This window comes from Hippocampus zosterae, chromosome 10 (assembly GCF_025434085.1).
Source record: "Hippocampus zosterae strain Florida chromosome 10, ASM2543408v3, whole genome shotgun sequence".
Taxonomy (NCBI): domain Eukaryota; kingdom Metazoa; phylum Chordata; class Actinopteri; order Syngnathiformes; family Syngnathidae; genus Hippocampus; species Hippocampus zosterae.
Window position 1 is genome coordinate 12,738,595 of NC_067460.1, and position 15,708 is coordinate 12,754,302.

General features: G+C 43.9%; 2 protein-coding genes and 1 long non-coding RNA gene across 4 annotated transcripts; 2 read left to right on the forward strand and 1 right to left on the reverse strand.

The window, feature by feature from the left end:
- Nucleotides 1-448: 448 nt before the first annotated feature.
- map6b (microtubule-associated protein 6b) lies at nt 449-10,475 on the forward strand. Of its 2 annotated transcripts, XR_007964270.1 has the most exons (4): nt 449-1,286; nt 4,618-4,834; nt 7,650-9,065; nt 9,220-10,475. XR_007964270.1 is itself a non-coding variant. In XM_052077544.1 (3 exons), exons 1-3 carry the CDS (start codon nt 664-666, stop codon nt 7,839-7,841), a joined length of 1,032 nt encoding a protein of 343 aa, XP_051933504.1. In that variant the 5' UTR covers nt 449-663; the 3' UTR covers nt 7,842-10,475. The 2 variants fall into 2 exon arrangements, 1 of the variants encoding a protein (XP_051933504.1); XM_052077544.1 differs by having other exon boundaries at nt 7,650-10,475.
- LOC127608484 (uncharacterized) lies at nt 3,515-4,250 on the reverse strand. Its single transcript, XR_007964272.1, has 2 exons — nt 3,719-4,250; nt 3,515-3,688 (listed from the first exon to the last, which is right to left on the reverse strand). It is a non-coding gene; the product is annotated as an uncharacterized LOC127608484 (long non-coding RNA).
- A 764-nt stretch (nt 10,476-11,239) lies between the features above and the next one.
- On the forward strand, nt 11,240-15,105 carry zgc:112083 (uncharacterized protein LOC550461 homolog). The gene is made up of 10 exons (XM_052077508.1): nt 11,240-11,318; nt 11,657-11,818; nt 11,918-12,144; nt 12,412-12,523; nt 12,590-12,742; nt 12,816-12,890; nt 13,780-13,900; nt 13,990-14,128; nt 14,208-14,332; nt 14,503-15,105. Exons 2-10 carry the CDS (start codon nt 11,671-11,673, stop codon nt 14,906-14,908), a joined length of 1,506 nt encoding a protein of 501 aa, XP_051933468.1. The 5' UTR covers nt 11,240-11,318; nt 11,657-11,670; the 3' UTR covers nt 14,909-15,105.
- Nucleotides 15,106-15,708: the final 603 nt, after the last annotated feature.

Below are 15,708 nucleotides of genomic sequence, written 5' to 3' on the forward strand. Positions count from 1 at the left end.
TGTGTTCATTGTACCCTTTGTCATTCAGTGGCATTTATTTCTTGTTCTTGTTGCTAAACGTTACTGTATATAAACAAATTTTGGACCAATTACAATGCTCTGTATCTGCGGGTAATAGATACACCGTACCAATACTGAAATCCCACGTTTAATTGACGTCCATTGAAATACATTTGGGGTATACCATTTTTTGACCGTAGGAAAAAAAATAAAAACAAGCCTCCAGTAAACGGGGTGACGCCCCCAAATACAACGAAAATATCGCGGGAGTGCTGGGGGTTCTGCGAGTATGCGGCCCCCCTCCCCCACACACACACTGATGTGCCGAAATAGCTGCCTTAGACATAGCAAATATTTATAGTCATTTAATTGTAATTTGCACAGCAGGTACATGTTTCTGTATTGTGTGCGTGTCTGTAAGAGTGTACTCCAATTCTACTATGCCCCCCACCCTCTCCCCGCCCCACAATAAAGCAAAGTGCTACTTCCTCCCTCTGCTGGTTTACACTAGCAGTTGCGTTCAGGTGCAAATCGTGGGTGGGGTCGCCTTGACGCGTGCAGCACGTCCGTCGAACCCTCCGACGTCCTGCAGAAGGAGGAAAGCAGCCAGCAGGGAAACTCGCTAACGAGCCCGCATCAGCACCACCGTGGACAAAAAGCACCATGGCCTGGCCGTGCATCACGCGGGCTTGCTGCATCAACCGATTCTGGAGCGACCTGGACAAGGCGGACATCGCCGTGCCCATGGTCTTCACCAAATATTCGGACGTTCAGCATAAGCAGCCGAAGGGGCCTGCTGCGGAGAGCCAGTCGGAGGCCGGCAAGGCACCACCGGCCGGCGCAGTCGCCGCCGCCTCGGACGCCGCCTCCGTCATGCGGCAAGATTTTAAGGCGTGGAAAGTGCGTCCGGAGCCCAGCTGTAAGCCCCGGAACGAGTACCAGCCAACGGCCAGCCACTTCATCCCGGAGACCCAGTACCAGAAGGACTACAAAGCGTGGCCCATTCCCAAGAAGCACGACCACCCGTGGATCCCCAAAGCCGGCGCTAACACCACCACCGCGGGGAAGCCGGAGCAAGTGGCCGCCGAAATGGAGACCGGCATGGAGAAGAGCGAGATCGAGGAGAAGCTCCAGGAGAAGGAGACAAAGGAGCCGGCCAAGAGGGACAAATCCGCCGAGAGGAAGGACCAAAAGGCGCCCGCCGGCAGTGCGCAAGGCAGGGCGGCCGCCGACGCTCTCAACAGACACATTAAGCAGACCATGAGCACTTCCAGCAGCAGCTACAGGTCACGTCGACTAGACATTTTTACATTTCTTTCGAACGTTTTTATTCTCTTTTAAGACTCGGAGGATGTTGGAAAGTTACACATGTCATCATGACATGCTTTTTTTTGACAGATGGTCCATGAACGCCACATTACTTTCTTATCAAACGGCGTTTTACAATATTTGTGATCATGTTGTACCATTACAATACTATTTGTTATTTTTAATTTCATACCACATTTCCTCGGGTATTTATTTACTCACCTATTCAGAGTACCTGGGATGTAAACCTTTATTTGTCAATTTAATAATGATTTCCACCATATAACAATAATCTTGCATTATAAACCATTATTATGAGCATTTTAATACTAATATTGGAGTGGACCCCACTTACTCGCAGTTCGACACCTACTGGTCAACCTATTTTAATACTAAAAAAATTAATTCCCCGCATTTTTGCAGAAATTCATATTGGAGGTTTATCAGCGCTTTATCAGAAAATTCGAGGGGAGGGGGGTTACAATTATTTTTTCCTCAATGCATTTATTTCAATGAGTGTCAAAAACTTGCGTGGGCCAGCCCAGTCCCTATTTCCTGCAAATAGCGGGGGTCCAATGTATATCATTGTAATAGTACAGACTTATATTCAAATATGAAATGCATTTCCCATTGAAACAGTTTTGTCGAAAGCAGATCACACTGGGTGTTTATTCTTAAAGTATAAGAAGCGACAATTTAATTGTCTAGTCCATTTTTTAAATATTCCAGAATACATGTTCAATCAGTAAAGGCTATTTAATGATACATATGACTGTATTTAATAATATATGCATTTATTTCCAATAATTTACTATGACAACAATAATATGTATATTTTGATGGATTGCAGTGTATAGATTTCTAAATTTTCAACAGCGTTCTCCCTTTAAACACCAAACGACGTAAATTTCAGCCTCAGTGATGTATCAATTCTAGTAAGGGCCATCGAGTGGCACCACTGTATATGCATTTTTTTTCTGTGTGTGTGTGTTTGACAACATACCTGGGATTAACGGAAGAGTAGGAGCCATTCTGTGAGCGCAGCATTCATTGTTATTTATTTTGGCCATGAATAATCAATCACATTTTACTGCGCTTTAGTTACATTGCGCCCATTATTGGGCAATATAAATGTACTGTCGATTATGAATCAATCATAGCTCTAAATAACTGGATTCACCAGTACAGTACATGACAGGATCCTTGTGTTTTTGAAATGCTTTTGTATGTGCAACATGTAAGCCGGAAACAGTAGCGCAGTGACGTGACTTATTGTACACTCTCCTGTTACAAGACCCCGTGACCTCTGTGAGTGATATTTCCGTAAAGATAGGGCAAATGTATTGATCCACCACTCCCGCTTGGCCTTTCTTCCAGTGCTACCCAATGAAGCTAGCAAAAAGACCGTGTTTGTGCAGCAATCGCTCATGCTGCTCTCTATAATCACTTTATGCCTGCTGGCTTCCTGCATCCACATTGTAATGAACATGATGTAGGCCAAAACTGAATAATTCAATCAAGTCTTGAGATTTTTCTCTTTCCACTTAAGACATGAATAAGAATATGGTGTGATGAGCAGTTAAGCTTTATTAGGTGGAAAGACTATTATGGCCAGGCTGATGCACTTTACACAGTTGGACAGTCAATATGACGCTCATTAGCAGAGACCAGATGAATATTTATGCCGTATTGCTTCGGTGGCCCGTTCTCACCTTAGGCTGCAAATATTAATTCGGTGGAACCGCTAAAGTTGAACATTCCAAAAGTGGCACTATTTGATGGGATTTAATTAGGATGTTTTTAGTGTTAAAACAAGACCCGGGACTAGACAGGCGTGTATGAAGGGGCGGCCACAAATCTCGAGGGGGCATTGTGCTCAAGCACCTTTTACCACGAGCAAATTCACTCGCTTGGATGGGAGTACACGAAACAAGAGCCTCAAATGTGTTCTCAAATGCTCGGTACACTTATTTTATTATGGTTATTGTTATTAGAGGAACCATAAATAAACTTTGGTTCGGGTTAGTTGTATGTCCTACCCCTCAACCTAAACTGACTGCACTTTATCAGGCCCAATGAAGACTAGCTATTTGTTGGTGTCGCTCTGAGAGTCACAGAGGCACTCAAACCTCCTGACCGCGATAACGTGGCCATCCATCAGAAGTTTTTTTTAATCTATTTATTTATTGTTATACCTTTAGGAGGATCTTCTTCTTCTTCTTCTCCTTTTGGCTTGTCCCTTCTCAGGGGTTGCCACAGCGAGTCATTAATTTCCATCTTTCCCTGTTCTCTGCATCCTCTACTCTGACTCCAACTACCTGCATGTCTTCCCTCACGGCATCCATGGATCTCCTCTTTGGCCTTCCTCTCTGTCTCCTACCTGGTAGCCCCATCTCTAACATTCTCCTACCAATGTATCCGCTGTACCTATAGGGGGATGTTTTTGAGAAAAAAAATGGCATAAAAAATTCTATAGTACCCTTTGGAAATTAAAAAAAAATCAAGAAATAAAACAAAACCTATTAGCCTAACAAACAACTTAACAGTTACGTAATGTAGTTGTACTGAATGAGACCATTCGGCATGTCCACAACAAAGGCCCAGGCACCATGGTATCCTGCAATTAGCAAGTAAGAGATAAAGACAGTGATAAGTGGAGCAAAAGAAAGTGGCATGAGATAATAAAAATATGTGAAATATAATATACTTAGGGGATTTGGTTGGGGTAGGGGCAAAATATTTATTTGAGGGGGCCAGGCCCCCTCTTGCTCCTTCCTAAACCCAGCCCTGGTTAAATAAATCGTTCGGCCTTCATTTGAACAAGGACTGCAACAACGAATATTGGATTAAAAACAAAAAGGAAAGAAAAAAACTAAAGCTAAATCCGAACTTTGCTCAGATCAAATTTTCCACGTGGACTCACGTTGCTGTACCATGGCACCCACATTATTGTGTTTCATCATGCAAAATTAATTTTTATTCAATGGCCAAAATTCATCAATAGGATGAGTTGACAGAAGACTCGAACACATGCGAAAGTACTCAATATAATAGAATTTAAAGATATTGCAGCCCAAGTTTGAACTCCCAAGTTTGTTTAACTTTGTGCACATGTGTACCACTTTTGGGGTGTTCGCCTTCAGAGGTTCCACAGCGTACGTTGTATTTTTAGACTCATGTAGTTGCTATTAGCCAAATGAGCAGCTGAGACCATAAAGCAAAGTGCTCCCCCGGGGACATCGAAGCCTTTACCAAAGCAAACAGCTTCCACTCGATACAATTAAACGTTGTGTTGTTGCTGTCTTGCAGAAGTGAGTTCAAGGCCTACAAGGACGTGAAACCGGTCAAGCCCATCAAGGCGGCGGCCCAATACAAACCCTCGGCCGAGAAGGAGACCAGCCTGGAAACCAGCTACAGTGCCACTTTTAAGGGCGAGCAAGTCAAGGCCCAGCCGGCCGACAACAAACTGCTGGAGCGCAGGAGGATACGCAGTCTGTACAGCGAGCCCGGCCAGGAGCCCCCTAAGGTGAGCACACATCCGCGCGCGAAGCCACGCACACAGACACAGACACACACACACACACAAACACACACACACACACACACACACACACACACAGCACAGTCAGCTTTATTTTTGATAATTATTATACAATGCAATACTCTTCTATAGAATGAAAACCAAACCTGTTTTTGTTGCAAACGTACATTTGCCAAGCTGCACAGAGATGAAGCGCGCAGACTGTTGGCATTGGTCTACAGTACCTCAGCCAATCACGATGCAAAACACAATGCATTGTTAAAAAAAAGGTATTAGGGTTAGGCTTAGGGCAGGGGTTATCAACCCAAAATGTTCAAAGAGCCATATAGGACAAAAAAAAAACAAATATGTGTGGAGCCGCAAAAAAAAAAAAAAAGCCTTCTATAAAACTTACAATGAAGGAAGCTCATGCTGTATGCATGTAGGGGACTGGATTGTCTCAAAATTCTTTGTTATTCATTCCATTGTTGTGTGTTCACAAACGCCCCCATAGAATTTATTTTGTGATTTCCTCGCTTGATTTTGTGGTGCATTATTTTCCCTTTTCTTAGTGTCAGTTAAGTGATCATTAATTTCCGTTTTTCTAAGGCAGTCTTTAAACGCCCCTCGAGTCGAACGAGAAGAGAGAAGGCACCGAGTCGGACGCAGACTTGTCTGTGTTTGTCGAGACTGTTAAAAGCAAAAGTAAAGTGTACGTTTTAAAAAAACAACATCACAGCTCTCCTTTTTCGGAGCTGCAACATGTATCTATATCTATTAGAGCTACTGTATATTGGCCAACTATCAAAATATTTTTCTATTTTCAACATGTTTTAGAAAGCTCCAGGGAGCCACTAGATGTCGCCAAAGAGCCGCGTGTTGCCAACCCCCTGTTTAGGGTATCCAATCTGTTGCTGTTTCAGTTTTTTCCACCCGCGACGGTAATGGTCGCCCCATATTGTGTGCACGCGTGTGCACGTGCGCCAGTCAACATGTGTTCATTGTAGCCCTTCCCTCCCTCTCTCATTTTCGTAGGACGTGTCAGAGGCTGACAGCAGCTCTCTTCTAAATCTGCTGTAGTCAGGTGTGTTTCCACTAGAAAGCATGGAGGCTCACCTCAGACTATACGCCACACAACCGCACAACACACTACCTTCCTCTTAGTATGAAAGATCTCTTCTTCACTCTTTGCCTGCGTCACCTCGTTTCTTTTCATTAATCCCGTCAGTCATTCATGAGAATTCTGTGGATTCATACGACAAACGCACAGTTGCAGATTACCACATTGTTTTCCACGGGGCCTCCTCTCGGTCTCGGTGAGACTGTGTAGATCGTGCCTCACAGATTGGTCCTGCGGACATTTTTTTGGGGCCTTTTTTTTTTTGCCTGTTTAATGTGTCTCACGATTATTATTTTTTTACTTGGTTTTACGCAACACGCAACAATTGATTGACATTTGTCGCATGGCAATGTCGGCGGACTATCATGTTCCATTCCCTTTGTCATGATTGTTGTTTTTACAATTTAAGATGTTGACAATGTAGAGCTAAAATTGTAAACGTTTTATGAGGGCACACACTTTGACCCCCAAACAAATTCATTCCAAGACCTAAATTCTAGTTTATGGTCTTCATGTGATCAGACAACATTTGTGTTTTTTTTTCCCCCAAAAAATAAATAATGAGAAGACAGTCACAAATTTGATGGAGAAAATGCGTAGTAATGTATTTATTTATTTATTCTAAATATTTTTAGGAAAAATATAAGCATGTTATTACTGCGAGGGACTCCCCCCCCCCCCCAAAAAGCCAAATAGCAGTCTGTGTTAGCCCAAATCCGTCTGACTTCTGTGGAAAGCAAAACGATTGTCAGGAAAAGTCAAAACTAAGAAGAGCTGAACTTTATTTGAGGTGAACGAGATTATGGGTCAGGTCAAACAAACTCTCATTTGAATGAGTTTGAATTTTGATCGGACTATTCTAAGCACGGGGCGGCCCGGGAGTCCAGTGGTTAGCACGTCGGCTTCACAGTGCAGAGGTACCGGGTTCGATTCCAGCTCCGGCCTCCCTGTGTGGACTTTGCATGTTCTCCCCGGGCCTGCGTGGGTTTTCTCCGGGTGCTCTGGTATCCTCCCACGTTCCAAAAACATGCGTGGCAGGCTGATTGAACACTCTAAATTGTCCCTAGGTGTGAGTGTGAGTGCGAATGGTTGTTCGTTTCTGTGTGCCCTGCGATTGGCTGGCAACCGATTCAGGGTGTCCCCCGCCTACTGCCCGAAGACAGCTGGGATAGGCTCCAGCACCCCCCGCGACCCTAGTGAGGATCAAGCGGCTCGGAAGATGAATGAATGAATTAATATTCTAAGCACAGCTATATCACCGTTATTGTATCAGAGTGTAGGAACACTTGGCCAGCAGCATTTTTCAGTTGTTTATTTTTATTTCTCTTCTCGAAAAGACAAGGGAAAAATAAATGCGTTGTACAGGTTAAAGGTCACATTAAAGGCGTAGTTTTGAAATTATTGACAAAAACCTGCCCATACGAACAGGGATGTGTAGAGTTTTTACATCCGATGTACAAAAGTCATAATGTGCACGAACCAAAACTAATAGAATGTGTAAAAACTGATCACTTTCTCTCATCGCAAGAAAAAGCACAAAGACCCTTTTTGTGCAGTTTAATTGTCATGACACTGACCCCCATTCACTCCTAAAGCACACCTTAAGGCTATGCATGCTCAAATCATAGAGTTGAATTCACTCAGCTTTTTTTTTTTTAACTTACATTCTCTAATGTTTTTTGTTTTTTTTCCCGCCCACAGGCGGACAAGCCGGCATCTCGCATCCGGCCGAAGAAAACGACGGCGGGGAAGGCTGGAAAGAAGATTAAGGAGAAGAAGGTGCTGGCTGCTTCCGCGTCCGCCAAAAAGGAAGAAGAAGCCGCCGCAGCGGAGGCGGGCGTCACCAAGAAGAACAAAGAGATCAGCAATAGACTGGCCGAGGCCAAACAGTAACACACGTATCTCCGTCAGCCTCTTTGCAATGTGAACGTGCACTCGCTGCACGCCCCCTTTTTCCTCATTTCACCTTGGGCTCATGTACTTGTACAACGCGTGTCTAAGTGTGTATGCGCAAGGGAGAGCAAATGTTCGTGTGCTCAGGGCTGAGTTCTCGAGTGAGTTTTGGAAGCGTAACGCATATGTTGTTCGACACCATTTAACTTTATTATATTTTATTCTCCATCCACCTTTCTTGACCGATTCGCACCGTTCCAACCTCAACATATTCCAAAATTATTTTGACCTCCGTTTTCCCACAATTCCACATTTTTCATTCAAAAATTGCCCATTTATTCCTTCTGGCGCAGTCACTAGAACCGTTTCCCGTAATTCCTATTCGAAATTCTAAAACCAGGGGTCGCCAACCTTTTTAGACTGAAGATCTACATTTCTAGCCAACCAATCTTCCACCGTTCGATCAACCATTACCGCACGAGCATGCGTGTACCCACACACACGTATGCCATGATGAGCAGCCGCCATAACGGCCCCTAACATGAATGAAACAGAAAACTAAAGCAGATACAAGAAATTGTGAGTTTGTGAAAAGGAAATCTCTGCCTACCTTAGTAGGGACGCCAGACGCGGAGGCTCGGACGCATTATTTGCAGCGCATTAAGTGCATGAACGTCATGATCGTAGCTCACGTGTACCGTTTTATCTTTCTCCCGGTCCTCCACATTCCCATTATTTGCCAGCGCCATCGCTGCAGATGTAACAAATTGAATGACGCTAATAATTTTAAAAGTATAGATGTATCGCAACAGCTCTGACCGCAAGCTGCAATTGCAGACTGCTGATCGCAAACAACATCCGGTGATGGAGGTGACGCGCCATCGTAGATTAAAGGCGACCTGCGTTTTAATTTTAGTTTGTAAATACTTTTTTTGTGAAAGGGAAACTGATAGAATGCTGAAGTTGAAGTGTACACGAAAACAATAATATAGAATATTAGCAACACGCATGCAGACAACACCCCCCCCCCCCCTGCCTCATTTCTCCCCTACATCTCCCGCGATCGACTCTGGACCAGTTTCGACTGGTTGGCTACCCCTGTTCTCAATGTTCAGCTCATTGAATTCCCCTTGGAAATGAATTTCATTTTTCACAAATATAATTCTGTCACTTTGAATGTAACTCAGCATCCTTCCACACTTTCACCACATTTTTCATTCCAACGTGACACATTTAAAATCATTCCATGTCATTCTCTGTCTTTCAATATCATTGCACATCACTCCACATTTTTTCACCAACACCAAGCACTTTTATCAAACAAATCATTCCATATCATTCATTGCATATCGTTTGAAACTATTCAGAATCATCAAAGAGTATTCAGTAACTTTCCACATCATTTCATATCATTGCACATAATTTGAGATTTTTTTTCATTCCACTTTCCAGGATTTACCTACAATTTTTCCCAGAATCCCAATTGCATTTTCTGCTATTGTTATTATGATTAATTAAGCACTTAATTTGCACATTATTCCCGAAGAGCCATGGTTATGTGTACAAAAGGGCATTTTACACGTGCACTCCACATCCAGTGATTGTAAAAACTCATTTTGTGAGGAGGGGAAAAAAAGGGCCCACTTTCTTGTCACAGTGCCTCTGCTGTTGCCCCCGCCTCCCATCAGTGGCTTTCATCCGTTTTGTTGCTAAGATACCAAATCAATTGGACTAGAATTCCTCGTAGCTCGCATGCAAGGCCCTCCTTTTTTCCACCCCGATTTACAGTATGCATTGTAGCTTGTACATTGAGCCTTTTAGGGTCCATATATGCTGTGCTGTTTGAAATATATGCATGTCTAGTAGTAACACACAAAAAAAAGTAGTCTCGTCATGGCTGTACAAGCGATGAAGTAAACAGACACCAGCGAGGTGGTTCCTGCTGCAACCTTACTGTTACACTATTAACACAACTGTGGTTTTGAAAGGAAATTGCACTCTTGTTAGCCTCACCTTTGACTTTCACTTTGCTATGTAAAGAAACAATCCGCATGAGGCCAATAACTTACATTTTGAGTGGGAGTCTTCAGGCCACAATGAAATGCAAAAATACAGTGACCAGAAAAGCAGTCGGAATATTATGGACTGCAAGAAAAAAGCCAAATTGTTACGAGAACAATGTCATCATACTTTGCGGAAAAATACAGACAAAAACATTTCGTTACTTGAGTGTGTGTGTGCGTGTGTGTGTGTGTGTGTGCGTGTGTGTGTGTGTGTGTGTGTGTGTGTGTGTGTGTGTGTGTGTGTGTGTGTGTGTGTGTGTGTGTCCATGCCACCACCATCACTACAAGGAAGTCAACCAAGTGCCACCATGTCCACTCCCACTCCCTGGTGCTGAAGGCCACCATGTTTTTTTATTTTATTTTTTGGATTGAGTGGTCTGCTTTATTATGGCTTGCGTCGCATTAACTCATCAGTGAAAAAAAGCTCTAAAGGGACAAAAAGACAAACGGAAACAGATGACGATGTGTTTGCTGTAATCTTTTTTTGTGTGTCTGCGAGTGTGTGTGTGCGCGCTTCTTTCTCAGTTTGTTCAGAATTAACTCAGATTAAAGAACAAAAAATGAATGTCAACTCTTTTGACTTAATTATTTTGTGTGTTTATGACTTAAATACTTTTAGGTTTAATCATAATGTAACGTCATAAGTAAATCATGTTTTCAGGTAAAAAAAAAGGGGGTAAACATCCGTGTGTCAACAGGTGAGACAACAGCGGTATCGGCCCCTGGAGGAAATTGAAGACTTGGGTGACATCGACACATCTCATGTTAGTGAAGCAGAAAATACGCCTGGAATGAGCACATTGTTTAGTAAGATAATAAGATCAATTTGAAAAAAATAGTTTGCTTATGCTGAAAAAAATCAAACTATGAAATGGTGACAGCAACGCATACAACATACTGACTGAAATGCCAGCTGTATGCCCATCTATATTTTGTTTCATTTTATTTACTCGTTGGGGTGTTGTCATCCATTTTTCTCTGAAGCAGTCATGCTGATATAAAAGTGCATAAATTATTCAATGGTTAAGTCTGGTGTGCTTCCAGTGCAGCATGAGACAGTGAATCAATGATTAGTGAGGGCACTTTAAAGACCACTGGCAGTTCTGCTCCATTTTTAAGATCGTATTTGCTCCACGAGTGAGTCAATAATATTTGTAATTTATTCATGGTATCAATAAGAATGTTTTGCTACCTCATTGGAATTAACTACGTCAAAATGTGGAGAGTGCAAAAAAAAAAATTCAAAAAGCGACAGAGGGCTCTCTTTCAGGACGTGAAAACGTTCTACTTTAAAAAAAAAAACTCACGAAGAAGATAAAGACACTTCCGGGTTGATACCAAGGAAATCCGGAAGTAAACAACTGCGAACAAGGAGGGGACCGGTGTCTCGATGGTTGGCGTCACATAAATATTTGTAAGAAACATTTCCCATATCGTCGGAAACTTTCATGTAACAAATATCAACTGAAAATATGTACCACGTCTTTCACAATTAGCGAACAATAAGTCTTTAAAAATTGTCTGACACATGTTGAACGACGTACGAACGTAGCAAGGATGTTGGCCGTTTAATACCAGCTTTTACACATTAACATCGGAATTCATCATCATTCATCAACATCTGTTCTATTTGTGTGTTTCACCAAACTCACTTTACCCACAAGTGCCATTGTTTACGTTGTTGTTTATGCTGTTTATATCGTCTACACTGCTTATACTGTTCAGATTACATATTATGTCTTTTTTATACAGCGTCTAAATGCACGATGACCACCAAGAGACTAGACGGCTTTGAGGTGTTCTGTGAATGGGCGTCGTGCAGTTTCAGAGGGCGCGGCATGGAGGAGCTGAGTGACCACATGGCCGCTCATCTGACAGAGTATTTGGGCGACAAGGACGCCCTGGAGGAGCTGGGTGAGGCTGGTGATACTTGAGCCAAACTCTCATGAGAGCACATTCATTTGCATTGTGTGATCCACGCATCGCAGTGACCATGTTGTTTGTGTTTCCCAGACGAGTACGCTTGCCTGTGGAAAGGTTGTTTGTTTGTCTCCATGGGCAGCCCGGCAGAGTTGGAGGCGCACGCGTACTTCCACAACTACCATGCCAAGCTCAAGTACGCGGGCTCGCAGCTGCTCCAGTCCCGCCCGGACCTGCCCGCCTGCAGCCAGGCCGTGCACAGCAACAACCAGCTGCCCGACGGCTCCAACAGACACATCTGCCAATGGGAGAACTGTGACGTATGTGACTAAAAACTAATTCTGGGTATGATCTGTGGGTGACAGCAGTTCCGGTATGAGTGTGCTTGTTTTATACTGCTCTCCTGGTTTTTGATAAATGCATTAAAAATGCATTGGCGTCTGCGGCTCTCCTTTCCCATCTGCAAGGGCATTCCAACAAGTAACTCCACTGGAAGGGCTTTTTAAAGACCAAATTCTGGAGCTCGAATGATAAACTGCAACGGGAGAGCACTGCACTCGCTAATTCACACATTGGTCTTTCCACAGAGCTCATTTCTCAATCCCGAGTGGTTCTACCGCCACGTGGATAATCACATTGAAAGTGCCGAGCAGCAGTCGCTCTCGTCTCAACAGCAGGCTCTCCTATGCCGCTGGTCAGGTAAGGACTTTGAGGTCAAAGCTTTAGCTCTGCGGACCCCGTTTTACTTTCAGCGGTTACCCCCAGGCTGCGACGCCTACTTCAAGATCCGCTACCGTCTGAGAGAACACATGCGCAGCCACACGCAAGAAAGACTGGTGGCCTGCCCCACCTGCGGCAGCATGTTCTCCAGCAACACCAAGCTCTACGACCACCTGCACAGGCAGGCCCAGCCCGTGGGTGAGTCGACGCCGCAAAGCGGTATTTCGACATCCGACCTGATTCTTTACTCTTCTGATATTCCGACTCATAGAATCGTTGGTTTGCGAGCACTGCGGCAAAGCCTTTTCCAGCGAGAGACTGTTGAGGGATCACGTACGACAGCACGGTAAGCGTTTACGCTCGCATACGCACTCATGCATTGAGATCGATTTTGCATTTAGAAACAAAACTGTCACTGTTCAGAAAGCCTGAAATGAAACTACGCGCAGTGTTTATCGTCACATTCTAAATTCATTCATCGTGACGAGTCAAACTGCAAATCGACATTGCAACATAGTAGAAAATGTAGTTTTCAAGGCGGAAATAATTGACTGCTTCATCTTGGTCGTCGGAAGGCTTCATATCCTGTATATGTACCGTATTTTCCGCACTGTAAGGCACTTCGGAGTATAAGACGTACCTTTTCATAAATGACCTATTTTAAAACTGTTTTCATACATAGGGTGCACCCTATTATAAGGCGCGTAGAATAGAAGCTACAGTAGTGGTTGCGGTTGCGTTATGCATCCACCAGATGGAGCTATGCTAAAAGGAAAATAATACAATCCAATACAGCATTATTTATTTAGTGCTCTCACTTCCGCTGCAGGTGTAACAAAGCGCTTTACGGACGTTTAAAATACTACGTCCGAGAAATTAGAATGTTGATCCATATATAAGGCACTTTGGGCGATTAGGCGCACTGATGGTTTTTGAGAAAATTGAATGTTTTCAGGCGTGCGTTATAGTGCGGAAAATACAGTATATTTTTTATTGATGTAGTGTCGAGATAAGTTGAGTGCCTAAGATGTTCAGTCCGCATGTTTACATGTCATTGTTTCATGGTGCATTCCACGTCGAAGTGATGAAGCCACAGATTAGTTTGCATTGTAAACTGACGTCTGACTTGATTGGGAGATGTTTGTCGAATTGCGGTGAATGCGAAAAAGACGGCAAGTAGCAGAACGAATGTGGGAATGAATGCTTAGTGACAATTGTCATGTTGTGTGTTACAGTGAATCAGGTCAAGTGTCCTTTCTGCGACATGACGTGCACCACACTGCCCGCCCTGAAGATCCACATCAGGTTCCGACACTGCGACGAGCGCCCCTTCCCTTGCGACTTCTGCGATAAAAGGTCCGTTCGCACGCACGCGCTTCGACGCGGCAATACAGTAAACGACACAGACGTGACCCAAAGTCGTCAATGGTCATTTTTCACGGCAGGTTCAAGAACCAGCGAGACCTCCAGAAGCACACGGACGTCCACAACGAGGGTTCGGTGTTCCATTGCTCCGTGGAAGGCTGCGCGTATTCCTGTCAGACTTTCCCGACCATGAACCAACACTTCAAGCGGGTGCACGAGGTCGGTCGGACAGTCGGACGGCAATTGGCATCTATTTGTTGACTCCGATGAGACGAGTGATGTCGTGTTTCATGTGCAGGCGGGGGGCATGTCCAAGTATAAATGTCACCTTTGTGACAAGGTGTTCTCCTGGTGTTACACGCTCACTCTTCACCTCCGAAAGAAACATGAACTCAAGTGGCCTTCAGGACATTCGCGATTCAGGTCGGTGACATCACCAGAAACCATATTTGGTCATGTAAACGGGTCAAAATGGAGACCGACAAAGCATAGCTCTACTATCCAGTGTCACCTTTGCCATTCATGTGTGTCAGATTCGTCATCAACGATTCAATCACAAATCGAAAAATCGTGGCTTTTTTTTTTTTTTGCAGATATAGGAAGGACGTGGACGGCTACCTGAAGCTGAACATGGTGCGCGTGGAGACGGAGGAGGTGACCAAAGAAATCATGAAGAACATGAACAAGAAAGCCGTCAGCCTTCGCAAGAGTCAACGAAGCCGCGGCGAGAGGGCCCCAGTCGCGCCCGACAGCGGACACTGCACCCCGCCGTTGTCCACCTCTTCATCGTCCTCTTGCTCCTCCTCGGAGGAGCCGTCGGCTCAGTCTAGCCCCCAGCAAGGCGATGACTCCCCCGTCTACTGCGTGATGAGCACCATTCCGCACATCGAGGATGAACCTGGCGGAAGCACCGAGCAGGAGGCCAACCCAAGCGGGACGTCAGGAGCCGTGCGGGCCCTCACCATGGTGGCCAGGGGCCTCGGCATGGATGTAGTGTGAAAAATAGCATTTTTAGTGGAACCTCATTTTTTTGTTTTCATATGTTGACTTGAATTTGAATCGTTTTAGATTTGAAATGAGAAATGAAATGAAATTTAAACATAGAAGTATGCGTCTTTTAGATTTCCGCCTTTTATAAGCACATGTAATGTGGTTGACTTATCATATCTCGTTTAATAAACATGGGAATTTTTAAACGCCTCACAGCCAATCAGCGCTTCTTCAGTTTGCTTCACAACTTTGAGATTTCAAAAACCAAACAAAACAAGCAAACAGCAGGACAAGAGATACTTTGTCATGCAATTTTTTCGGCTAAAACATGGTTGTTTTTTAGCAGAAAACGCCTGACTATACATGGTCGGGGTTTTTTTTCACCCCAAAAAATATCTCACGATACATACATGGTCGTCTTTTGGGGGTGCTAAAAAGCCTGATGATACATGGTCGTTTTTCATTGGGGATAAAAACGCCTTACTATACATGCTCGTTTTTTTTTCAGCAAAAAACGCTTTACTACACGTGGTCGTCTTTTTTGCGCTAAAAACGCCTTATATGGTCTTTTTTGGGAGGGGGGGCTAAAAACGCCTTATATGGTCTTTTTTGGGAGGGGGGGCTAAAAACGCCTTACTATACATAGTCGTTTTTTTTTAACCGAAAAATGCCAAACAATACTGTACATGGTCTTTTTTTTCAGCGAAAAACTTATTACGATACATAGGTGTTTTTTTTCAGCTAAAAACGCCCTCCTATGCATGGTTGTATTTTTGGGGGCTAAAAACGCTTTACTATACATGGTTGTT

Excerpts from the sequence above, each read along its gene's own strand:
- zgc:112083 (XM_052077508.1), top strand. The coding sequence starts at position 11,671 with ATGACCACCAAGAGACTAGACGGCTTTGAGGTGTTCTGTGAATGGGCG. Across the intron at positions 12,891-13,779 it reads GGATCACGTACGACAGCACG|TGAATCAGGTCAAGTGTCCT; the intron begins GTAAGCGTTTAC and ends TGTGTGTTACAG. Across the intron at positions 14,333-14,502 it reads TCAGGACATTCGCGATTCAG|ATATAGGAAGGACGTGGACG; the intron begins GTCGGTGACATC and ends TTTTTTTTGCAG.
- map6b (XM_052077544.1), top strand. The coding sequence starts at position 664 with ATGGCCTGGCCGTGCATCACGCGGGCTTGCTGCATCAACCGATTCTGG. Across the intron at positions 1,287-4,617 it reads ACTTCCAGCAGCAGCTACAG|AAGTGAGTTCAAGGCCTACA; the intron begins GTCACGTCGACT and ends GCTGTCTTGCAG. Across the intron at positions 4,835-7,649 it reads CCGGCCAGGAGCCCCCTAAG|GCGGACAAGCCGGCATCTCG; the intron begins GTGAGCACACAT and ends TCCCGCCCACAG.